Below are 27,798 nucleotides of genomic sequence, written 5' to 3'. Positions count from 1 at the left end.
GAAATAAACTTGTAGTGGATTGCATTATCAATCCTTTTTTCTTCCCCAAGACTAATTATTTATTATGGTGGAAAACCATTGCATTTATTTGCTTGATGTTGCGTTCCTTAGTTTGAACTTGGAGGAAATTAGTGTGAACTCTCTGTTTCTCCAGTGAGTCCGGCGAGCAACAGGTTGAATGCTGAGCAAGTAAGATAAAGTCAGTTTTTTTTGCAACATTACCAGAATAATAACACATCCAGTTTATTAAAAATAAATGTTTTAAGGTAACTCTTATCACTTAAATACTGAGGTTTGTTACTGCTACAGTAAGGCAATAACACACATTAAGCATAGAAAACTATTGTGCGTGTTGGCCAAGCACTTGCATTTGCATACACTGACTTAAGTACAGTATGTTGCTGGCCTTAAGGATATGGCAGCACAAACTATGTGAAAATATCTGAAACCATATGAAATCCAACAGCAAATGCTCTTTTCACATGCATTTATATAGAAGTCTGTTTAAAATAGAGTCGTACTAAAACTGGTCGTACTAAACTAAGTTATGGCCGTTTTGGCACAAAACAACTTGACTTGCATTATATATTTTCTGCAGTAGAAAAAATTATGATAAAAAGATAGTATGTTTAATCCCGTTAAAGGGGTCATGGCTTGAGGAATTACATTTTCCTTGGGCTTTTGACATGTAAGAGGTCATTGTACTATAAAAACATACTGAAAGTTTCAGAAATAAAAACATCCCCTCACTGCAAAAAGAGCATTTGTTGAAACCAAGCAAATATTTACATCTGACTACCTCCTCAACAACACATCAACAACAACTTTACCTTATTACTTCTGTAGCCCCGCCCAGTAGTGGTGAGCTGTGAGATGGGAATTAGAGAGCAGGTCACTCAAGAGCAATGAGCCAATCATTATACTGGTCATTTCCTGTTAAGTTTTAAAGGGGAAGTAGCACCAAAACTGATCATTTCTGACAGAGTGTCAGAATGTTGGTTGAAAATTATCATATTTTACAAATATATGACTGTTTTTGTTAAGAGAATGTTTTTTTTTTACTAATATTATAAGTGAACATCAAAGAACATTTTTAAATAAAAAGGTATGTTTTTATTACATGACCCCTTTAAATAACAAGAGTATTCATAGCGTTCCTGATTCAGAAGGACACTGTCTGTAACTTTCTCCACACATTTCCTTCTCGCACTGACCGTTAACACCTGTCTGTTTTGTTTATTTGCTATAGAAAAACCTTTCTACTGTGAGTGTTCACTTTCTGTAAAACACACACATACTGGTACACTCTCTCTTTCTACACCCTCTCTTCCTCTCCTCATATTCTAACACTTGTTTAGACTTTTGCTTGTTTTCTGTCCAATGACCTACTCAACCCCCACCAACACACATACAAACACCAAATCACTGCACCTGTGACAGTCATCAGCCTTCACTTCTTCAACGCACGAGAGGCCAGCTGTCTGTCTGTCTTAAAGGAGCAGAGCCACCTACTTGCAGTGCAGGCCCACCTGCCAGTCCCAACCCCCACTCCCCTAAACCCCCTCCTACTCCTTTCTCATAGCCTTGGGGCTCAATTTAACCCCACACCCTGTGTAGCCAATAACACATGAAGCAAGTCTTAAGTTCACGCCTGCAGTTGAAAATGATCCAGTGCTCCCAGCCCCTTCCCTCCAAATAACTGAGAAACAAGACCAAACCCTTTTAACCCCACTCGTGGCTAGCGTCTGTTCCCCTCCCCTGCACATAAACACATCATACAGGTGGTACAATGCCTCGCTTGGGTCAATATTTCTGTTGCAGTTAATTAAGCTGAAGTGATATTACCCCCAAGGAAATGAGATTCCACTTAAGAAGACAGTGGTTTCCCCTCCCCATAAACTTCATCTTGTATTTTAAGGGAGGAGAGTGCTCAGTCACGTTCAGATTATTCATACATGTAGATCATAATCAGTGAAGACTATGTGCAAATTCGTGTCATCGACGCATGCACATAATTACTGATTAGACAATGTGTGATAAATGCATGTTTTGACAGGGACTTCATATGCAGTGTGTCTATGAAATCATATGTGTCCAACTCACTTATGTCCCCCACCACTATATCCACCTACATTTTAAAGGCACATCTGAATTGCTACTGGTCTACGTTCATGAGTTTTTTGGTGTCTCCAACTGTATTCCCTATTACTCAAGCAACAGTGCTGAAATGGCTTCATATTTGGGGTTATTTGTAGTTTTAACAAAGTGTATTTGTTTGACTTATTTTAAATGGTTTGCATTGATCCCTGAGGCAATTTTCAAGCTCTAAATCACTGCTTGTTTCTTCTTAGATGCCTGTGTGCTCGTACTTCCTAAAGGGGATCTGTAATAACAGTAGCTGTCCCTACAGCCATGTCTATGTTTCTCGCAAAGCTGCTGTGTGCAAAGACTTTGTCCGAGGATATTGTCCTCAAGGAGATAAGGTAAGACACTTGTATTTCATATTTATTTCTTTTTGAGGGACAATACACATTAATTCATATCATATTACACCAATGAGCCACAACATTAAAACCACCTGCCTAATATTGTGTAGGTCCCTCTTGTGCCGCCAAAACAGCGCCAACCTGCATCAGGTGGTTTTAATTTTGTCTCTGATAGGTGTATGTAAATGTGACAGATTTTGCCAAAATTGTTAATTTTTGTTATTCTCCATCACTGGTTGATGTTATGAGAATTAATAAAGAAAAACTGCACAAAACCAAAACATACAGTAATCTATGCACAATATATATATATATATATATATATATATATATATATATATATATATATATATATATATATGTGTGTACACTCACCTAAAGAATTATTAGGAACACCATACTAATACTGTGTTTGACCCCCTTTCGCCTTCAGAACTGCCTTAATTCTACGTGGCAGTGATTCAACAAGGTGCTGAAAGCATTCTTTAGAAATGTTGGCCCATATAGATAGGATAGCAGCTTGCATTTGATGGAGATTTGTGGGATGCACATCCAGGGCACGAAGCTCCCGTTCCACCACATCCCAAAGATGCTCTATTGGGTTTAGATCTGGTGACTGTGGGGGCCATTTTAGTACAGTGAACTCATTGTCATGTTCAAAGAAACCAATTTGAAATGATTCGAGCTTTGTGACATGGTGCATTATCCTGCTGGAAGTAGCCATCAGAGGATGGGTACATGGTGGCCATAAAGGGATGGACATGGTCAGAAACAATGCTCAGGTAGGCCGTGGCATTTAAACGATGCCCAATTGGCACTAAGGGGCCTAAAGTGTGCCAAGAAAACATCCCCTACACCATTACACCACCACCACCAGCCTGGACAGTGGTAAAAAGGCATGATGGATCCATGTTCTCATTCTGTTTACGCCAAATTCTGACTCTACCATCTGAATGTCTCAACAGAAATCGAGACTCATCAGACCAGGCAACATTTTTCCAGTCTTCAGCTGTCCAATTTTGGTGAGCTCTTGCAAATTGTAGCCTCTTTTTCCTATTTGTAGTGGAGATGAGTGGTACCCGGTGGGGTCTTCTGCTGTTGTAGCCCATCCGCCTCAAGGTTGTGCATGTTGTGGCTTCACAAATGCTTTGCTGCATACCTCGGTTGTAACGAGTGGTTATTTCAGGCAAAGTTGCTCTTCTATCAGCTTGAATCAGTCGGCCCATTCTCCTCTGACCTCTAGCAATAACAAGGAATTTTCGCCCACAGGACTGCCGCATACTGGATGTTTTTCCCTTTTCACACCATTCTTTGTAAACCCTAGAAATGCTTGTGCGTGAAAATCCCAGTAACTGAGCAGATTGTGAAATACTCAGACCGGCCTGTCTGGCACCAACAAACATGCCACGCTCAAAATTGCTTAAATCACCTTTCTTTCCCATTCTGACATTCATTTTTGAGTTCAGGAGATTGTCTTGACCAGGACCACACCCCTAAATGCATTGAAGCAACTGCCATGTGATTGGTTGATTAGATAATTGCATTAATGAGAAATTGAACAGGTGTTCCCAATAATCCTTAAGGTGAGTGTATGTGTGTATATATATATATATATATATATATATATATACACTCTTAAAAAGCACTATAAAAAATCCAAGCAAATCACATTATACAAGTCTCAGTGCATATAAATAAAAGAATATGTAAACTGTAAATATGTTGTAAACCAGTAGTGTAGTCACCTATTTTTCTTTTTTTCACCTAAAATTATTAATGATACGTATCAAAGGCCACCAGAAAAAAAAGCTGTTTTTTGACCAAATAAGTTTACAAACTACAGATGCGATGTCGCAGCAACTTTGAGTGAACTTTATTTTAATTTATTTTATTTTGTTAATATTTTTTATTTAATTTTTTTAATTTAGAGATTATTTTTAAGCGTATGGAGTGGTGGCGCACGGGAAAGATTCAGCTAAACAACCAATCAGAAAATGTTTTCAGCCTGGATTGGATATTTTCAAACCAATCCTATTGTCTGTTTCAGGACAAGAGGCAGGACATTTCTAGCGTTTACGGTGAAATGCTGGGTCATAATTAAAATGCGCTGTAAATATACTTGGCTTTCAAACAGCTTTACATACTTAACATATTTATGCATTTAAACACAACTTATTCTGTTAAACTGTGAAAATTTGGACTGCACCCTTGTTGGCCAAGTTAACTGAATTGTCCTTTAAAGGGGTCATGACATGGTTTTTTTTATTGTATTATTATGTTCCCTTAGGTGCAATTATAGTATTAATATATTTTTTTTTAAGAAAAACTTTTAAAATCTAGTGATTTATGACCTTTTCCCACCCTGTTTCTCATCCTCTGATTCAAACAGTCTGTTTTGGGGGCGTTTTCCATTTAAGACTTCAGTGTTAACGCCCACTGTTATGATTGGCTAACGTCAGTGCCTATGTATCAATTATTGACGCCTCCAGCCAGAACAATATGCAAGTAAACTAAGTAAAAACACTGTGATTATTCATAATGAATGAAATTGCGCTTTAAAAAGTAGTTTAAAGTTTAAAATAGATTACTTACAGTTTGCGTCGTTGTTGTTCCCAGAATAGTCGGCACGGACTTATCTTTGAGCAACAGTTTTCTGGCAAAGCCAGCATCATATTGAGATTTGTTCTCAAAACAGTCATCCTTAAAATGTACAGAACAAACGCTTAAGTTAACACTGCCGTGACTGGGACGTCCGCAAAAAATAAACTGCATCCATTTTTCCCTGACGTCTGGATCTTTCGGCAGCTTATTCAGAGGTTTTGTTTGACCACAGCCAGGAACAGCACATCTGTGTGGCATCGTAATTTTCCTGTGCACAAGTAGTCTCTGTCAGAGCTCGCTGTCCATCGACTGAACACTTGTGAGGCGCACGGCGATACTGAAATGAGCGTAGTTGTCTTGCGCTTAAAGCGTAGTTATCTTGTGCTGGAGGCGGTCATATGCAAACGCTGGTACGTCACTTCTAACCGTCACGTCACTTCTAACCATGAATCCAGAACGAGCTGTATTTTGAGCTTGATTAAATAAATGATTCGTTTAGAATGGGGAGGACGTCTTAAAATATTAAACTTGCAGGACATTTTAATGATACAAAGACCTCTTATATACCAAAAGATCAAGGCAAATTTGGTTTCTCATGTCATGACCCCTTTAATTATATCATATGCCATTTTTGAAAATTGTGCTTTTTCTCTCGTGATGCAGTATATCAGATCATTTCAATGTTTTTGTTTGTGTTTAGTTATGTATATTAGTAATATGTATAGTTGCAACTAAGATAAAGTATTAGGCTACTTAATTATCTAACACTATGCTTAACATATTACTAGCAACCAAAAGAACAAATAAGCAAACATTTTTAAATTTAAATGGATATTTGTTTCAACACTGTTACAGTATATTCCATACCATGGGTTAACAGGCCCTGACTTCAACGGGAGCAAGAGTTTTCCTTTTTCAATAGGGGAAATAATAAATGTACAGTATGCCCACACACTTCAGCCCCCACTACAACACTGTTGTGAATGTGTAACTTATATTGCATATAGAGTATTTAGGGTAGTATTTAGGGTACCAGCCACTTTTTTTTTTTTCTTGCTTTTTTATCAGCCATTTTTATTGATTTATTTCTTTCAAATATATAAAATAATTAGCTATATGTGAACTTATCTCTGCCCACTCACCAATACTATTTTGACACCGCTGGGTTGCCAGGTTTGAACAATATTGCAGGAAAACAATGCTGAGTGCTGCAGCCATGGAAGCCAGCAAACGAACTGGATCAGAGATAACAGATTCCACCCAACCTAAAAAGCCTTGCCATCCATCTAAAAACCACCATGACCAGAGGTTTAGTAAAACAAGGAGAAATATTGGAGATGTCTTTGGTAGATGGAGACAGCTTAAAGCCCAGAATTTCTTTAAAGCGGATGCTGAGTTGGCTAATTTGCTTGTCAACAATCTGGCAACCTGCATGAGCTTTGAGTCTGGGGGTGGGGCAGGCAACTCTCTAATATTTTGAATTTGGACTGCAGTACCCATTTCAAACACTTGTTGTCAATCTTACATATAGCACCTTTAACTCACATTAATTGAATTCTGAATGAGCCTCCCTATTAGCTGAATTAGCCTCTGCTTTAGCTTTAATAAACTTATATTCCTTGCCATATCAAAGTTTATGTTGAGTAATCAAATTCGTTTTTAACAGTAGTTTCACCCCATGGAATTCTAGCAGTGCAAAGCTTACAAATTGCAACTCCGCTGTCATTGTCACCCAATTCAAATTCCACACAAGAGTACTTTTGTACTTTTTCTTCCTCACCAGCACAATTTGTAAGCTAATTGTGAGATGCATTTTTCTTTCAGCCCCTTTAATTGCCAGGAAATAATCGACCCTCATCATCGGCTGTTTTTAAACAATTGGCTGATGTCCGGCAGTGCAGAAAATTGTTTTGATCAGCCGAAACCATTGCTTGGCCAATACATCAGTAATACATTTCAAGAAACATATTGAATATACAGTATGTGTATGTGCTTGCGAAGAGTGCTCGCACTGCGCAAGAGCGACAGAGCTGCACTGAAGATCTGAAGAATAACCACGAGCTTCACAACACGCGATTTCCAACCTTTTGTTTCATCTGTTCCTCAGAATGTGTCCAATCCAAGAGTACGTTGTTGTTTCTAAACAACAGCTTTTTTGTCAAAGTCAAATCCAAGACAAGTCACACGCCACAATAGCTAGTAGCCAAAATTACCCAACACAGTGAAAAAACACCCACATTGGTTATGGGTGTTAATTTCCCACCCTTCTAATATTATGTAGCAAACACTTATAATGACAAAAGAATCTCAAAAGACAAAGGTAAATGGTGCTGATTGGGAGAGAGAACAAACACAACCAGTCTTTGGCACAAAACACAAGTTCACCAACAATTTAGGTCTTCGCAGTAAACAAAATGTATCTTCTATCTGCTACTTGTGTCAACACAGGTAAAATCCTCATTTTTTTTTTACATGTTTGATGTTCATAACATTTGTTAAATTACAGTGCTTTGATGTTGATGAGAGTTTTATACAGTAGCTCTTAATGAATGCAAGTTATTTATTGGTAAACACTTTATGCAAGACTTATAAATAGAGCTCTAAGTCGACTATGTTCCTGATATTAATCTGCACATTGGTCAGGGTGCTAATGACATATGCATTTGGTTTCCTCCATGTTTGTGAGTGAGTGGCATATTGAGGGCAGTAACTGGAGATGAGCACATAACCCACATTTACCAAGTGTTCTCATATGCCCTTAATCCAGCAGGTTCTAACCCATCCATGACCTCTATCTTCACCCCCAGCTACACACACATGCTCCTCTTGTTCCCTGTCACTCCTGCCCCTCAGTCTCATAGAGTCACAAATTAGCATACAACCCTTTGACAGGTGTACCCTCTGTCATGTTGTAGTATTACATTCTTCTCATCCAATTTGAATACAGCCTTATTGTTTTCAACAGCTGGCAGCACTCTTGCAGTTTACAAGTTTTGAGGCCAAGGTTATCCACTATATTGCTCATGGTTGTCATGTTCTTGGTTAGATTTCTGCAGTAGGTGCTTTCACACATGGTTCAATTGCTTGGACCCAACCTGAGTTAATTTCCTCCCCCTGCCCCTGCTGGTCTCTGTTCACATTATATAATTTGGGTCCGAACCATAGTCCGATTGCGTCATCATCGTGAGTTCAGGCCGCAGCCTGTAGCTAGGTAACAACTAAAGAAGTCAAGTGTTATTAAAGTATTCATCTCTTTGAATTTACAATCAAAACTTTACATGCACAGAACGACATGGATGCTTTTGTCTGCCACAGATGCATTGAATGTGCAATAATGTGATGAAGCAGTTGTCTCTTACGACCCTGCGGATGCGTTACAAAAAATGTGAAGAATGTAAGCTGCTTTCTAAAGGGGATTTATTTGGAGACAAGTAGGTATGAGAGAGTCATTATACCATTATAATTGCGATCGGAAGTCTGCAAAGACACGTATTAAGTCATCACAAGCGGTTCACTTCTGTGATTTGGTGTGATTCATATCAACTTCATATCTACTGCCAACTGTTTAAAACAATGAAGATGAATTCTGTGCAATTCAGTGGCAGTGCAGCCCCTCTACTTAAACATGCAGCGCAAACTTTGTTGTTTTCATTAGCCCAAAACGAATTGCGCTAATGAGCCGGTTCTTTTGAATTTACTGCTCACAAAATACAGTCCTACCAGTGTAGTGCAATTCCCGAATGAATGACTTATGATCTAGTTCTTTTGAATCTGCAGTTCGCAACATACAGCTCTACCCGTGAAGTCCGATCCCAATTTAACGATTCTTATGAGCCGGTTCTTTTGAATCTACAGCTCACAACATTCAGTCCTACCAGTGTAGTACAATTCCCAAATGAATGACTCATGATCTAGTTCATTTGAATCTACAGTTCGCAACATACAGCTCTACCCGTGTAGTCCGATTCCCGATTGAACGACTCTAATGAGCCGGTACTTTTGAATCTACAGCTTGTAACATACAGTACAACTGATCTGTGTAGTCCAATTCCCAAACGAATGACTCTTATAAGCCAATTATTTTTAGTGTATCAAAAACATACTGCATGACCAGTGTAGTATGGTTCCCGAATCAATGGCTTTTATACATCAAAAATACTTATATATCAGTCGGAGCGGTTGCTGAATTAATCTTACTGAAATGCAAGTAATGACTTTAGTCGTGCCCAGCTCGAAATGAAATAAGAACTGTTACTTTGTTATGCAGTGTTGTATTTAAGGCTTGTGAGGCCTCAATCAGACAGTGCAGTTACTGACTGATTGTTCAGTTAAAAATGCTCATGTGTTTTGTTGTAGTCTGTGGAATTTTATAAAAGAATAAATGAATTAATCTAATTTGTGTTTGTTTAGAAGTTTTATGTAATATATGGTTAGTATAAATTATTGAATTGCGTTTATGACTCGAAAAAGTCTGTTTAAACTTGCCTTTTTAGAAGAATTATATTTAAGTTATATCTGATTTCTGTCAAAAGCTGAAATGATCTCATACTTTGGCAACAAGCTGCTGAAGCCAGTAAATGCAATAAGAATTCTTCCTCAAAGGATTGTTGATGGAACCGTTAAGGAACCGGAATCATTAAGAGGAATCAGAATCGGAACTGTAATTGTTAAATTCTTTGTGATTCCCAATCCTACCAAGCACACATTTCAAGAAAAACAGTTCACAAAAAGAAAGTTGTGTTAGGTTATAAAAGTGAACACTTTCTGGTTTTCAAATGTAAGTGGAACATGTCCACAGCTAATGTGAATAGCTACTCCTGGGCTTACTTTCTAGGACACCTGTGTGAACCTAAGGGGAACTGGCTTCGTACATGCTCTATAAAGGACCTTAAGACCAGTTGGTTCGTCAATGCAAAAGAAATGGCTGAGAAAGGTGAACTTGTATTTCTGAGAGAATGTCTAGCACCTTTTGTTTGCAGATTGCACAGATATGCTGTCATCTAATTCAATGACAGTGATGTGATGTTAAGTGTGGCGTAAGTGTCCAAAAGTGCCCATATTCTTTTGGGGGCCACTCTATAATATGACAGTACGCTTTGCTTCATTTTATTTCCACAGAAAGTTTCCTCTCTGCTCCTTTCAGCTATATTCCTATCTTCGTCTGATTTGTCTCATTCTAATGAATTGTTTCTCCTCTGTGCATTTTGCTGCTAACATCTTTTCTCTTTGTCTCTGTCTGTCTCTCTCTCTCTCTCTCTCTCTCCCTCTTCATCGCTCACTGTTTCTTCCCTTCATTTGTTTTTCTTTGCTTTCCCTTCATCGTAACAAATGCATTCTCTCCCTGTCAGGGCTCATTTAAATATTTGGGGTGAGAATGAGAATATATAAGAAGAGAGATATTAATATTTATTCTATTAGCACAAGTGCTTAGGTCTGTAATTTTGCACCATCCCAAAAGCACTGTCTTAGATATGATGGATAGCACACCATAATTGTGGACGTGAAAAAGTGCTGATGACAGCAGTACAGGCGAGAGGCCAGCAATGGATACGCCAGTGGAGCAAGGGTTAAAGCGCACTCTCATCCCCCCCCTCTTTCTCTCTCTCTCTCTCTCTGGTTCACTCTTATTAGCATTCTCTCCGTCTTATAGTCTCCCTGTTTTCTGTCCTGTTTCTTCTTTTGTTTGCTGGTCATCTCCATTCACTCCTCACCTTGATCACTCCTCTTTTGATGCTGCTTCCTGCTTCCTTTATCTCTCCATCACTATGTCACTAATCTCCCTTCCCAGCCCTTTTTTCATAGCTCACACCATCATACATTCATTCTGTCTCTCTCCCTCTTTCTCCTTCTTGCTCTCTGTCTCAGTAATGTAAAATGTGCTGACTCTTTCTGCTTTGTGGCCAGTAGAAAGCTCTTCTAATAGGCCCCAGAGACTTCCCAGCCTTTCTTAAATCAAGTGGAAAATTGTTAACTTGCACTGATATAAAGATGTTCCATCAACTTCTCTTTTTTCCCCCTCACACACTTCCCTTTTCTCCCCATTTTGCTGCTTTTATGTAAATTAAAATGTATGAGAGGGCATAGCTGGGGAGGACTTAAGTTTTTGTGTTTTCTTTGCCAAGACCACAGCCCTGAACATCAAAGTTAATGAGCCTTCTCAGTACTGCGTCCACCTCCCAATAGTGGTATTTTCTTCTAATTAGATATGATTCTAAATAGCCAATCAACGTAGAAGTTAGGTTAGATTTATGTCGCTTATCCCTCTGGGACTGTAGCTGTCATGAATTTACACCAATCGTGTTTGAATGATTAAAGGGGAACATGAATAGGGTCATACATTTGCTAGTTCATCATACAATAAAATGCTGGAAGGAGTGTGTGAGACATTAGACATTATTCTTGACCATTATTATCTTTAATGACGAGTATCATGAAAATGAAAACTAGCACTGAAATGTTTTTTTCAAAGGAACAGAAACTACTTTTCAAATGTATTGAAAATATAATACTTTCTTCAATCTCAGTTTAATAGAATGTAAGACATTCATAGGTTAATTCCCAAAAAGTGTGGTAATTATGGCTCTGTGGTGCTATGAAAACGTTTCTGTTTGATTGAGCATCCCGACCAACCCAACATAGCTACATTTGCTCAACATATGGCGTGAGATTGGGTCACGGGTAGAGTTATTCCAAAAGACCAAGTGAGGCAAATGATTTGTCAATAATGAGGTGATCCGCTGACAACAATGTTTCTCAAAGTTTATTGAACAATTGGGGATCAATAGTGTTAATTGTGATTTAAATGGATGAACCAAAACAGGACACCTCATCAACTCTTTCATGGTGAACACACACTTACATGAGCACACACACACACAAAAAACTTTCCTGTAACTTAAGTTAGGTTCCTGAATAATGAGGTTAACACAGATAATGAATACAAAATCACAATGAAACCAAGTAATTCAAACTAATTACAAAATATGAATCTGCAATTGCTGGGGAAAATGCACCTGAAAAAGAAAAAGGCTACAACAACATATTCCACAGACACTAGTGATAAAAGGCCACTCTCCTCACTGTAGATATACAGTATCTGTGACTTATTAGATCATTAGAGTTTTAGTGGGGTGATAGTCCATCAACATCTGTTTAAAAAAAATCACTGTTGTTCACGTTTTCAAGCAACATAAAAATCTCAATCATTACATTATATTATATATCTAGAGACTGATATTTGCAGGGCTCTTAAAAGCATGAAATGGACTCGCATTTCCATGACTGTCTCCCATTCACCTGACAGCTCAGCATTCTCAGGGCATAATTTTCCTGCAGTTTCAGAGTTACTAGTCACATGGTATCTACAGCTCAGTTGAATGGCTCTAGAAAATCTGCCCAGAATATAGTGCCCAAGCGTAAAAGATTGCGCACGTAGGTTGCAGACTTCCAGGGGTCCAGCCGATCAACTTCCATTGAGATGTATAGGAATGTTAAAGGATAGATATCTCCAGTGCACTACAAACCCACTAGCCAGCCCTTTAGCTACATACTGCAAATTAATATTTACATATTTGTTTTACTTTATCAACTTGGTGTGTCAGAATGTAAGGACATAGCAGAATATGTTGTGTATTGTGCAGTTTCTGTTGAGTTTCTGATGTTTGGTTAGTCAATGATGGAATAAACTGTGGTTCAGTGCTAATAGGGAAGGATGCTTAAACTAATAGTGAAACTAACTAACCAACTAGAACTAAAGATAAAGCAAAATAAAATGGTAAAACTTTTATAAATCTGTTCTTGATATTATTAAATATTATCAGGTTTATCTTAAGGCCATTCTATTAGTTTTATGATATGATACATATGTAGTACAGAGTCTGAAAAATGTTATTTGCTTTCTAAATTCGACCATTTGCTCAATTTAATATGTACGATTGCATGTATAATATATTTTTTGCAAGACCCACTTAAGCTTTTGAATGTCAAGAGCCAATTTGTTCATTTTGGTTGCAGCTCTCTTCTGATCTGATTTTTCAACTCGTTTCCCTTGTTTACAATTTCTCACAATTTACATGTCTGTCCTGTCTGTCTTCACCTGAGCTTTGGATGATTAAAGCTCGACTTGGATGTTATCAGTCAAACAAGAAACAAATGGGTGTTTAAAAAAAGAAAGGTCCCAAATGTTCTTCTGAAATGGGGTGGAATTGGAATCGACTTAATTCAAGTGGCGAGGGATTTAGCAAATTGGACCAATTAGCCATGAGTGTGGTGAGTGATGATGTTGTCTATAGGATGATTTAGGGGGCAGAGAGACCCAGATTCATTGGGTGTGATAATCCAGTTACGCAAGTGTATTTAGAAAATATTTTATTTGGTGTTTTATATTTAACAGATAATATGACAACTTGTCCGTTGACTTAAATGAAGATCACATAACCACACTTCACATGTTCTAAATGTGATTATATGAAACAGTTTGCATTCCTCAAAGGTGCTGTATATAAATTTTTACATGGAAAAGCAAAACATTTTCCAACTCCATTAAAGATATTAATGAAATAAGTGTCCTTAGGGATAAGATTAGGGTTGGGCGATGTCCCCTAAATTGGCAGTTGACGATGTTGACAGTAAAACATCGCGATGGACGATGATATCGTCGGTGGGGCGGGGGGGGGATTATATAATTTCATATAATTTTCAAAAATTATATGAAAAATTATTATTTCGTTATTTTACTACCCAACTAATGACTCGTCGGCGCTTTATCAGTAGGTTGTACGACACGTGAAGCATTTTTTTTTAGCTTTCACTTAAGAAGAGTTGTGCACTTTTTATTTTAATATATCTCTTTACATAAATACTATTTTCCACTTAAAAACTATAATTTCGTTATTTTACTCACTGATGAGCAAAAGGTCGAGGCAGAAATGACCATGTACCTGCAGGAAATGGCCATTGATGGGGAAGAGGACCCGCTGACTTGGTGGAAAACAAACGACAAAAGGTTTCCGTTCATGGCAAGATTAGCACGGAAATATCTGTGCATATGTGCTACCAGTACTCCATCAGAGCGGGTCTTCAGCACAGCGGGTAGTGTAGTTACTCCAATCCGCAGCTTATTAAAACCAGATAAAGTGAATATGTTGGTATTTCTGGCCAGAAACATCGAAATTTAAACATGGTCTATGGTGAAAGATATTAGACTTCTTTACGCATTTTTACGCCATCCGTTGTGGAGCTATTCGATTTTGCATATAATTTTTAAACGTTCATTTGTGTAGTTCATGTGACCACTTTACAATATTTCAATAACATAATTTATTTTGTAGCCTGTGCTGAAGTTAATTGTGCTGCTAATTATAAGTGAAATGTTAATGCCGATTTTCGGTCTGAGTGTTGTTCCCGTTTTCCTGTTCTTTAATTGTTGTTCTTCTATGTTTTAATAAATGTGTGTTATTCATATTCACCTTGTTTCTTTCATTTGATTTGACATTATGGATTTATGGCCAAGGAAATTTTTCTTTAAAAGTATTAACCAGACAAAAGTTATTTGACGTTCGCTGGTCTGGGTTTACCTTAAACTGCCACTTCAGTGTATACAAGAGCTATGTGACAATGAGCAAGATTTTCTGAGACACTACAACTACTAATAATTCATTAATAAAGGCTATTTTCTTGTAGCCTACAACATAACATATTTTAATCTAAATGTACAGTGTAAGACATGTAAAAAAAAGACAAGAAGCTAACAATGTCAAGATCAATATTTGTGTAGCCTGCCTGACACGGTATTTTCACAGACTACACGTCACGTCTCTGGCATATACTACAGTATTTATAATAGCATATATGCATTAGTTATATTCTCAATTTAATTTACAGAGCAATCCCTGCAAAGTTTTTAGGTTAACTATAGAAGAGACTACGATTAGTGAGTCACACTAGCAAGACTCGCAAAAGGGGGCGTGGCATCACGATGGTGGCTCTACATCGTGATGTTGGTCAGCCATCACGATGGACGATGATATCGTCCATCGGCACAACCCTACCTGAGATACCTCACCGGTCTCTGTGACAGCTGTAGACTTTGTAACAGCAAACAAAAATGTGTCCGCAAAGCGCGGACATTGACTATTTTCACAACTCAATCGCTGTGTTCGTTCTCATAGTGTTGCATTTGAAGCGGATCATTGAGGATATGATTCATTATGTTTGTCAGTTGAGGGTGCTATTGTGCCACTGTTGAACTGGACAATAACAGGAAAAAACAATGCCGGTCTTTTGCTCAGTTTTGTCTCAAAATGATCTTTGGAGGGTGGAGTTTTGGAATGAGGGGGTGTGGCTAATTCAACGGCTCAGTCACTTGAAGGCTTCAGAACACTAAAATCACTTACAGCACCTTTAAAATTAGCTTCCATCAAAGTTACAACTAAATTTAATTGGTAGTAAAAAGAGACAATTATGTATAGAAGACAAGAGGAATAGAATAGATGGGAATCTGAACATGATTTGTGCTCATTTCTGAATACATCTCAGTTCTAAATACCAGTGTGGAGGCACCTTATAATGAGAACCTCTGGTGATTGACGTAAAAAGTGTATATGTGAAGATGTGGGTACGAGGGTGTAATGGAGCTCTGTTAGGCCGGGAGTTTGGGATGCTTTTGTAGCTCTGACCTAAAACCTGTTGGGGAAAGTATCTCTGTGCGGTCTGCCCCACGGGGTGACAGGGAGTCCACACTGTTCCCGGACACACGATCCTTCGGCCACCCTTCCCTCTCACACACACACACACACATAACAGACACTCTCTCTCTCTCTATTTTTGGATCAATGTGCCCCACGCTCTCCCAGTCTCTCGCTCTCTCACTTATACACGCGTCTTGCGCTTCTCACCCCATAGTAGGGTATAATTAGCTTCTCTGACAGGTGGGAGGGATCGGGTCTCTCAAAGAATGAAGCTACCAATTTACACCCAAATTACAAACTTCTCCAACAGAGTGTGGCACACATGAAACCTGTCCATTGTCCCATGTTTTTATAACCAAACTACAAAACCTCCATAGTAAATCTGATTTTAAGAAAGCAGGCATTCAGGATTTCTGCTCTCTCTCTACAGTGTAAGAAGAAGCACACTCTGGTGTGTCCAGAATTCTCCAGTACTGGCATCTGTCCACGTGGATCCAAATGTAAGCTGCACCACAGACAGAGTGTGAAACGCACTGGCTCGGACACAAGCTCTGGACCAGCCAAGAGAGCCCACAACAGAGACATTTTAAAGAGGTCAGGAAGATGATCTGGACAATTAAAAGCATTATCCTTTACGATTCTTAATTGACATCCCTCATCAGTATACTATTTTCATCTCTTGATTTTTTTATTTTTTATTTATTTGGAAAATGCTATATATAAACCAACATGAACACACATTACATTTTTAAGAATTTGATGAATGTTTTAAACTAGGGTTTAAAAAGGTTTTTCATTTTTATCTTCATCTAATCACCTCATTTAAAGTGTTAGAATGTTTTTTACAGCCTTGTAAACGTGCCCAAGCTTGTACACTTGCATCCAGTCATTAAGTAGCCATAAACATTTTCCATAAGCACTCTGACTGCTTAAAAATTCCATTGACAATAAGCTACATGAAACACATTAAATATATTTCTTCATTATAAAATTCTGCATTTCACTCAAGGTCTAACTTTGTCATCTTAGATCAGAGGAAGGGAATAGTCAGTCTGGAGGGTCCACACTGGCAGATGAGGGTTCATCCTGCTCGGGTCCTGAGAAGCTGCCATCCTACATATCTTTGTCCAGCTCTCCTGACACACCAGAGAACTCTGAAGCCCCTGAGTTCCCTCCCACTACAGGCCCACAGGCCAAAGGTGAGAGTGTAAAAATGTCAATGGCTAGTTATATTAAATAAATTCTGTGTATAATAATTTCAGAATAATAAAGTTAAGGAACCGCGTAGTGGTGCTTAGTAGTATAATGTTCTAAATAAAGACAAAAGTTTTAAACACTTTATTTTTATCAAACATTAGTGGAACATGTCCGTAGTTACTGCGATGAACTACACCTTTGTTAACTGCTAGGGCACCTGTGTGAACTTGAGAAGAACTGAATTCATAGATCCACTAAAAATCATCTTCAGACCAGTTGGTTAACCGTAATTGGGTAACACTTTACATCAAGGATCTATTTGTCAAAATAAGTAAATGCTTCACGTATCGTGAATGAACAGATTTTTGTAGAAGATTTTTTACAGCATTTATTAATTCTTGTATAATGTTCATTTAAAAATATACTATTGTTCATATTATTTCATATTGCATTAACTAATATTAACATATAAAGTGTTATTGTTAAAAATTCATTAGTAATTGTTTAAATTAACATTAATGGAATAATTCACCCAAAAATGAGAATTCTCTCATTATTTTACTCATCATGCCATCCCAGATGTGTATGACTTTCTTCTGCAGAACACAAATTAAGATTTTTAGAAGAGTATTTCAGCTCTGTAGGTCCACACAATGCAAGTGAATCGGTGCCAAAATTTTAAAGCTCCAAAAATCACATAAAGGCAGTATTAAAGTAATCCATATGACTCCAGTGGTTAAATCTATATTTTTTGAAGCAATATGAAAGGTGTGGGTGAGAAACAGATATAAACTCAGCAAAAAAAGAAATGTCCTCTCACTTTCAACTGCTTTTATTTTCAGCAAACGTAACATGTGTAAATATTTGTATGAACATAAAAAAATTTAACAACTAAGACACAAACTGAACAAGTTTCACAGACATGTGACTAACAGAAATGGAATAATGTGTCCCTGAAAGTTAACAATTAACAGTCAGTATCTGGTGTGGCCACCCGCTGCATTAAGCACTGTAGTGCATCTCCTCATGGTCTGCACTAGATTTGTTCTTGCTAGGGATGAACCGATACCACTTTTTCTCTTCCGAATCTGATAGCGGAAATGTCAGTATCGGCCGATCCCGATCCGATACCAGTGTTGTTGTTTTTTTTGCATAATCAGTTTAGAATATCTTTACATTATTGTGTGGAACTAATTGGGAGTACTCTTTAATATGTAAAGAAACGCAAACCTCTAACTACACATTATTTCAATATAAATGTATAGATTATTAAGAAACATTTTATTATTAACTAGTATACTGGATTATGTAGCAGCAAAATTAACAGTAATTCCAGTCTTCAGTAGAAAAGAAACTAATGTTTTTTGATTTTGATTTTTCAAAAATGTTTCAACTTGCATATGAACTTTAATGGATTCAGATCTCTTTTTTGTTCAATTTAGTTGTAAAACATCAGTCCACTTTTCATTCACACAATTATTTTTTGGAACCCATTCAACTTCAACCCATTACATTTAAAACTTTAAATACAACAGTAATATATTTAAATTGTGCACTTTAACCCTTACGCTATTGTTTTGACATTCTAAACTCTCCAGGAAGTCCTGTATATGTCTGTTTGTAGGCAAGTTCACAGTAGTTTAATTCACTTATTCAAATTCTGGTAAAATGCACCTCCGGTGCCATTCTAAATGCATATTAAACCGAACTATTGAGCAACTACATCGGAGATGCTGTTCTTGAGTAGCGCTCAAATATTACGCACCACTGTGAAGACTAAAAATAGCCACGAGTGCATCATCAGCCTGTGCTTGAGTTTGTGTCACTAACATTCACTAATGTGCTGGTGCTGCGCATACTATATATTTACTTACTAAACACAGCCTCTTGTGATTCACAGAGTTTTCGCACGTCTTCAAGTGGCTTTGAATAAAATGCACGAGTCATATGAACTGCTTTAATTGTGTTTTTTTTTTTTTTTTTTTTAATGTAATTTTTGGAGCTTGACAGTAAAGAACATGACTAACACACAGCATCGGATTTGGATCGGGCTCGTCGGACCTATACCCGGTCTGTCTAAAAGCTTCAGTATCGGAGCCGATACCGATCCAGGTATTGGATCGGTACATCCCTAGCTGTTGCTGTGAGATGTTACCCCACTCTTCCACCAAGGCACTTGCAAGTTCCCAGACATTTCTGGGGGAATGGTCCTAGCCTTCACCTTTTGATCCCACAGGCCCCAGATGTGCTCAATGGGATTGAGATCCGGGCTTTCTCTGGTCATGGCGGAACACTGACATTCCTGTCTTGCAAGAAATCATGCACAGAATGAGCAGTATGGCTGGTGGCATTGTCATGATGGAGGGTCATATCAAGATGAGCCTGCAGGAAGGGTACCACATGAGGGAGGAGGATGTCTTCCCTGTAACACACAGCGTGGAGATTGCCTGAAATGACAACAAGTTCAGTCCGATGATGCTGTGACACACTGCCCCAGACCATGACGGACCCTCCACCTCCAAATCAATCCCGCTCCAAAGTACAGGCCTCGGTGTGTAACACTCATTCCTTCGACGACAAATGTGAGTCTGAACATCACCCCTGTGAAACAAACCACGATCGTCATTGACAAATCGTCAGTGAAGAGCACTTTTTGCCAGTCCTGTTTGGTCCAGCGAAGGTGGGTTTGTGCCCATAGGCGACATTGTTGCCTGTGATGTCTGGTAAGGAGCTGCCTTACAACAGGCCTATAAGCCCTCAGTCCAGCCTCTCTCAGCCTATTGTAGAGAGTCCAAACACTGATGGAGGGAATTGTGTGTTTTTGGTGTAACTCAGACAGTTGTTGTTGCCATCCTGTACCTGTCCCACAGGTGTGGCTTTCGGATGTACCGATCCTGTGCAGGTGTTGTTACACATGGTCTGCCACTGTGAGGATGATCGGCTATCCTTCCTGTCTCCCTGTAGCGCTGTCTTAGACCTCTCACAGTAAGGACATTGCAATTTATTGCCCTGGCCACATCTGCAGTCCTCATGCCTCCATGCAGCATATCTATGGCAAGTTTACGCTGATGAGCAGGAACCCTGGGCATCTTTCTTTTGGTGTTTTACAGAGTCAGTAGAAAGGTCTCTTTAGTGTCCTACGTTTTTATAACTGTGACCTTAATTGCCTACCGTCTGTAAGCTGTTAGTGTTTTAACAACCATTCCACAGGTGCATGTTCATTAATTGTTTGTGGTTCATTGAACAAGCATGGAAAACCTTGTTTAAAACCTTTCCAAAACGATTTTTACAAATAAGATGTTATTTGGATTTTTACAAAATTATCTTTAAAAAACTGTGTCCTACAAAAGGGACATTTTTTTGCTGAGTTTATATTTAAGGGGGTCATGAAATGCTCTTTTTTATAGTTTCATTATCTTACCTGAGGTCCACTGATAATGTTATTAAAGATTTATTTTTTCACCAAAACAGTAATAATTTTGTAATATATCATAATTTCCAACCCTGTCTCTGAAAATCTTTCTGAAAAGCTCGATATTTGCCTCAGCTCCTCCTTTAAGCTTCAATGTAAACACCCTCTGTAATGATTGGCTAACAACATGCAGCCCCTCAAATTCAGCCATTTTTTTAACTCAATCTGAAGAGAATGAACAAGCACCTAAAACATTAGAAATATACATTCCACGGTTTACACATAATGCATATCCAACACATTGCATCTGAATTTATTACACCATTCACCTCAAGCACAACTGTTAACACTCAAACCCTGTCTACACCGGACTCTATAATCAATGATGCTGTCTACCATGTAAGAATCCATTGCGGCATGTCACTCCAACAGTAAACAAACAGGTGTCCCGTTCCATTTTGCACTGGCGCTACTACTGCCAATAACACAAAGAAATGTTTCAGAAAGTTTGCCCAGTGTATACAGCGTGTCAGCATCATAAACAATAATGACATTTGAAATATTAATGAGTAGAACTGTAAACTTACATTTTTGATCGAGACCAATAGTGTTTTTAACTGTCCCATATCCTTCAGTGTCAATTTCTTGTCAATATGACAACAGTCAAAGACGTCTGTGTAGTACATTGAAGCACGGAGGAGGGCGGGGCCAGGCCGGAATGACGCACGCCCGGCCCCGCCCTCCTCCATGCTACATGTTTTTATACAAAAATTCTAAATAGTCTTGATGGGTCCCCTTTTGTGTTCAGGAGTAATTAAGCAACAGACAGTAGGCCTTTTGTCCTTCTCTTTGTTTATGATCCAAGTGAGCACCAGTGGGTTGGACCATGGGTGTGATGATTTTAAAAGTGTTGATGTTGTTGCTGTGGGGGCCATCTTGAGTTAATGAGTAACACAAGTGACGTAGGGTTGTTGCAAAAGTAGAGAATGGGGCGTTTTGGTAGCTTGGTTTCAATAAATGCTTTTATTGCATTGGGTATTAAGTTTTGAGTTCTGGAATTTACAGTATTTTTGTATAGTAGAATGAACCCTTAAATGTCAAAATGTAGAATTTTTTCTCCATGCCCAGTAGGGGGCGTCTGCATGAAGAATGTGAAAGTTAAAGTGGAGGTTGACTGAGCAGGGAGAAGAATTTATAGTAAAAGCGGACATAAATATTGATCTGTTTCTAACCCACACCTATCAGATCGCTTCTAGAGACATTGATTTAACCACTGGACTGGAGTCATAGTGATTTGTGTGATTTTTGGAGCGTCAAAATTTTGATACACATTCACTTGCATTGTAGACCAAAAGAGCTGATGAATTCTTCTAAAAAATCTTAATTTGTGTTCTGCTGAAGAAAGTCACACATGTCTGGGATGACATATGGGTGAGTAAATGAGAGAATTTTCATTTTTGGGTGAACTACTCCTTTAACCAAGATTAATAAGTGCTGTAAAATTATTGTTCATTGTTAGTTTGTGTTAACTAATAAAGTTAACTAATGATAACAAATGCAACCTTATTATTAAGTGTTACCACTAATTGCAAAAATGGATAAGAATAGGTCTAGCATAATTTGAGAAACAAAACAAAAAACAATTTAAGTGTGGCTTAACTGTCCAAATATTTTTTTTTTCATGATATAAAAAGTGAGGTAATAAATATTTATGGAAAAAGTAGTTTGGCTATTTAATACGTAGTGAGAGGGTTAATAATATCAGGGGAGTTGATATTATTTAAGAGCGAGTACATGAGGTATATAATACTTACTGAGGCGTACTAATATTTAGGTTTCTTGTAAAGGACAGGCACAGCTGAAGCTGGTATGTCAGTCTGACTGATAGAGGATTAGTGGAGAGGGGCCCCATATCCTCTCTCGCTCGCTCTCTCTTTCTCTCTCTCTCTTTCTCTCTCACACACACACACACACACAAACACACACTCTCAATTCACACCCCTATGGAACTGTGTCTTACGCTCTCTACACTCAATAAGCCAAACTTATCAACTGCCTCACCACAAACTCACAGACATTCTCACAGTAAGTAATGATCAACTTCTCCCACCAGATCAACTTTTCCCACCAGTTCTGAGAAGCTGAATCCTTTTTATCATTTAACTGAACTTTTCTTAGTTTGTCTTCTCTTTTCTTAAGCTTTCATACTTCCTTTATTGAATTAGCCAACTTAGTCTCATAGAAATGTAAGCGCAGCGTAGTTCTAGCGGGAAGACTCACAGCTGTACATCATTGCACCATTAGCTAGGTAACTCCTAGCCAATCATGCATCAGCCGTTGCTTAATAAGTCTGCTTACACTCTATTTTCATGTTCATCAAATAAATGTCATCTTAAACTTAACTCAAATCTGCGAGTCTTCCTGACAGATTGAGCGTCTTTTACGTGCCAAATTCTGTTTCGTCACAATTTCCTGGTGAAATAAACTCTAGAGGCACTACTACAACTGGGTTGTATTCACTTTCACACAAATCACGTGTTTAACGGCTGATTAGGACTTCGTAAACACTTATTGTTCGCACTATTACTCACACACTACTCAGTTATGATAGCGAAATACTTTTACTCTGAAACATGAGTTAAAAAAAACATATATTTTAACACTTTGTTACAGACATAAGACTACACTTATTCCAATGTGATTAGCTTCCGTGGTAGCGAGTGCTGGACTTTGGACTCTGAAGACACTTGAGACGAAGGTGTAATAGAAGCGACACAAGATGTTGTGGTTGCTTTAGAATATGCTTTTCATTTCTCGTTTTGTGTTTGGACACTCGATTATATTTAGGTGTTGGTTGAGGGTAAGGATGTCTTTTTGTGTCTATCTCTCATTTGAATTTAGATCAAAATTTGTTAGGTTTAGGTTAAAGATTTAGGTTAGGGAGGCACGTTTTACTCTTTAAAACCTCCATCTAATATTCCCGTGAAAACCTTGTCTGATTACGAGAACATTCCTCTCGGTTTTTGCACCCTACGCTGGACATTTCACTGGGAAACTGCTGCCAAATATGTAATGAGGCACATCATTTTGTTTTACAGAAATATTGCTACAGTCACATAATGTTCACGAGACAAGGTTGGTATTAGCTACTGTAGTACAGAAACTGCTGTGATTTAACCTCTGGCCTCACACCCTTAACGGTCTCTGTACCACATTATGACATGGGCAGACTAGAGCCTGGTACACACAAATACACATACAGCATTCCTATCTCTCTATATGTAAACATTTATACATGTTTACCACTTTTATCTCATGATCACATCTCTCATTACTTTAGAATTGATTTCCTTCTATTTCCATAGCTTTAATGAGACATAACAGGATTATTTCTGTTATGTCTGCATGTTTATACAAAGTTTGTGCTTGTTACACACACACACACATCTTTATGCCAACTTCTAATATATCTGCCACACCAAGTTCCCCATCAGTTCCCCTTTGTGATCATTGATGGCAGGCATGTCTCTCAGAATAGCACAGGTGCCCACCAGACCACCATGGCCTTTCACATGTCACTTTCCCTTCCTGTTGACTGAACAAGTGCTGCAAACTCACACACTCACCTGCTTGCCAATCATAGTCTGAGGTTACTCTGTTATCTCCTTCTGGTACAACCACACACACACACACACACACACACACACGTACAAACAGAAAGAGCAGTTAATTGTTACTAATGAGAGCCTCACTCTCACTAAAGATCCTGGAAGTCCAGACAAACTTCTCTCAGCTTTGCATAAATTAGCACAGACTCAATGCATCACTGCTTGCATCTTCTCTCCCTACCTCTGTCTCTGTGCTATCGCTCACTCTGACACAATCACACACTCCTGTGTCATTCCTTTATCATTTAAAACAGAGTGATAGCTATTCCTGTCATTGCTGGTGCTATTTATTTTTCACCTTTCTCTTTTTTCCCCAAATCATATTTTCCTCTGCCTCCTATTCATTTTCTGTGTTCATTACAGTTGTGTAACCAACAAACAGCCACAATGACCAAGAACATGAAAGGCCTTTATTCAGAGTAACAGAATAGCATGTATTTTTTCCTTTTGCACTGTTCAGTGTTTCATTGTGGAATTTCTCCCCTCTCCTGTCTTTTCTCTTTGTTTCAGGAAAGAAACTACACATCAAGCCACGCTTCTAACAATTACCAAAGGAAGACTGTGGTCAACTGTCAATTATGGTGGGTTTTTATTATCGGTAGTAAATCATAAAAAATATTTGTCATTTTTTTAGACATTGACCTTCTGGAACTTTAAAGAAATTAGAAAGACATATTTACATTAGGTGTACACAGAGGTTAAAACAAAAAAGAATTATATATATATAAAATATACTATTAGTGGCAGTGTCACATGTATAGTTTCAAGAATTCCAAGTTGTAATTTTCTCCAAATTTTTCTTAAATGTTACAAAAATGGAGCAGATCTCGGATTGATGAAATGCTCATTCATACAAAAATATGCTGAAGTTTACTTTTATGAGTCCATGAGTTATTTTCAAAGTGTAAAGTAATGCTCAGGGATTTTTAAATCTGTTTCTTTAGTGATTTATAGTGTAAATAGATTATTTTATTGCATAGAATGTACTCTCGAGCAGTTGTTGTATTTTCAAAAATTTGAAATAAAATCGCTTAAGAATTTGCTTTATTGTGCCTCTTTTTGGGGTTGTGTTTGTTTGCATTTGTGAGAACTCCTGTTAGTAAATGTGTATGCAGGATTGTGTATGTGTACTAGTGTCGGAAATGAATGGTGCTTAGGGCAAATATACCAAAACAAATGGCAAAAATGCAACGTACTTTAAAATGTTGGGGCAAAAAAAATAAATGCCCTTAAATTCTTGTTTATTTTTCTTTAATTGCTTTTTTGTTTTTGTAACATCTGATATAGTTATTAATATTATTTGATAGTCCTAGTTATACATGGCATAGCATAAAATCAGTTCACGTTGATTTTGTTGAAAAATTCTCAATGTTGAGATAATGAATTTGTTAAATTGACTTATCTGACATAAACGGATAAGTCATAGGGCCCAATTTTATGAGTGCAAGCTCGAAGTGCAATGTTACGCTATATGTCGTACGTGAAAAGTCAGTGGACATTGCCATGGAGTTTTGGCATTTTCATTCAAGCAAGCGTTTAGGCACAATTGGGTTTGGTGAAATTGTGTACATAAACCACTAAAGGGCTGGGTCAAGTAAAATTTTATTCTGAAGTTCTTCTATGTTACTGCACCATTTGCATCCCATTGTAGTCCATTCCCTGTCAAGCACCAGCGATATAAACAAAGACAGTACATTCATAAGAATGTGGTAGTATAAATTAACTGTATACAAGAAATTAGAAGAATAGAAATATAGACTTAAATTCTTTTGTGCAGAACTTTACTGTGTCCTTATTGAATGGCAGGCATATATCAATTTTTTTTAGTCAGGATTTGGATGTAGGCTCCCTTAAATTTAGAGAATTTAATTATTATGCACAACTTTCACCTAGTGGCAGACAAATCATGGCTAGTAATAGTAATGTCAGTTAGTAATATCAGTGATTGTATCGGCACGGCCTTCACCTCTACCTTTCGATTTTGATTTTCGATTATTTTTAAATCATAGCAAATCCAAACAACTATGCAGCTTCTTTTCCCAGACCTTTATGCAGTGACTTAAAAATCACTCTTAAGACAACAGGTGGAAAACTACCAATATAAATTAGGTCATAAATACAACTGTAAATGTAGCCTGAACTTCTGCCCCTCCATTATTAAATCTGTTAAAAACCTTAATGTGCTCCAGGACTCTATGAACCAGTGAACTCGTGAATTGTTTTTTTTTTTTTAGAGCAGTAAGTGTTGTTGGGAGTATGGGCACGTGTGAGCTCCATTTCCCAAGTGAAATGTCCACGTAGGGGCACCAAAAGCAAGTTGTGAAGCGAGTAAAATGATGGTAAAAACTGGACGGGAAACAGTGAAGCGGAATGTATATTTAAGAAACTGATCCCCCCCCAACCCAAACTTACCCTAACCATCAGTAGATTAAGAAATTAATGTTAGGGGGAAAACATAATCTCTGAATTGTGCTTGTCACTGATTGTGCAATTTTTTTTTATTCATTGAAAAAAATATAATCCATGACCTCTAGAAAATTTTATATAAATCACATAAAATGTTGGTTTCATAAAACTGTTACAATAGTGATTGTCAGGGACATAATTTGATGTTCTACTAGATTTTCAGAGTTTGGACATGCACTATGTTACCACCTGCTGGTGGGATCTCCAAACTGCAAATACTGGAACTGATTTTAGGCTTTGCTCTGAGATTGCATTTGCTTCTCAAACATCTTGCTGCAACGACCTAATTCTCAGGAAAACTGCGCACATTTACCCACAAATAGCAAAAACACTCCCATCCGTGGCCATTTATTGTACATTTTGCGCTGGCATGACAATTGCACTTAGAATTAGTGTTCTCACGAATATTGGATAACAGTAGTGCACATTCACTGCGTGTAGCACTGCACTTGGTGCTGTCATGAAAATAGAGCTCATAGATTGTTTTAAACCAGACAAATCTCAGTGAAATCATAAAGAGTAGGTTTACTTTCTAGATCTAATTTCAGTCGGTGCTTCCTGAAATTTAAATGCAGTGCCCCCAGTGGCCAAAGTGGGAAATGTTTCTGAACATAAGTGCATGTGTGAGTTCCAGTGTCTGGGTGAATTTCCCACAAAGGGGCGGCAAAAGCAAGCTTTAATGTGAGATATTTTTTGCTGTAAAAGTGATAATATAGTAAAAATGAAAGCATATTGTATTATATCTACCGTACAACATAAACCTTTTAGCCCAAAGTATACTTTGGTTTTGATGTGAACACTTGGGGTCTGCCTACAGTCGAGCTCCTGCCTTTCGAAGTATATTTAATTGAACTGTGCTTTATTGTGACATCAACAGTTTAGTTGTTAGTGTTGCCACCTTATAGACCCACTAATTAGTGCAAATTATTCCATGCACATTCGCAGTTTTGTACTGATGAGAAAATTTGTGACACCAGTCCTGTACGTAGATGCCTAGTGTTCATGTCTGACTGAAGTGTACTTTGGGCTTAACCGTCAGTTGAGTAAAAGGGAAAATGGAACCTCCGAATCATGATCGTCACTGATTATGCAAACATGATTACTACCTGGTTTCAACATAGGACAAGAACACAGGCCTCCCACACTGCTGAAGCAACACACTTCTGGAGTGGGTTTACACCACAGAAGTGGGTAAACGCACCTCAACCGATGCAGAGATGTCTAATGGGAGCTGGAGCTTGTCAGCAACTTGGTGTAATGGGGCTGATGTCAGGGTGCTT

The 27,798-nt window shown here is 38.0% G+C and overlaps 1 protein-coding gene across 1 annotated transcript in view; it reads left to right on the top strand.

The window, feature by feature from the left end:
* The window catches only part of zc3h3 (zinc finger CCCH-type containing 3), a 97,034-nt gene extending 71,970 nt beyond the window's left edge, over positions 1-25,064 (top strand). Inside the window, exons 9-12 of the mRNA XM_052141722.1 lie at positions 2,352-2,483; positions 16,206-16,369; positions 16,805-16,974; positions 24,563-25,064. Of these exons, the coding sequence (XP_051997682.1) occupies positions 2,352-2,483; positions 16,206-16,369; positions 16,805-16,974; positions 24,563-24,594 (498 nt within the window). The 3' untranslated portion in view covers positions 24,595-25,064. The remainder of the gene's footprint in view (positions 1-2,351; positions 2,484-16,205; positions 16,370-16,804; positions 16,975-24,562) is intronic.
* Positions 25,065-27,798: the final 2,734 nt, after the last annotated feature.

Source organism: Xyrauchen texanus, chromosome 13 (genome assembly GCF_025860055.1).
Source record: "Xyrauchen texanus isolate HMW12.3.18 chromosome 13, RBS_HiC_50CHRs, whole genome shotgun sequence".
Classification (NCBI taxonomy): domain Eukaryota; kingdom Metazoa; phylum Chordata; class Actinopteri; order Cypriniformes; family Catostomidae; genus Xyrauchen; species Xyrauchen texanus.
This window is presented reverse-complemented; position numbering and strand designations above follow the sequence as displayed.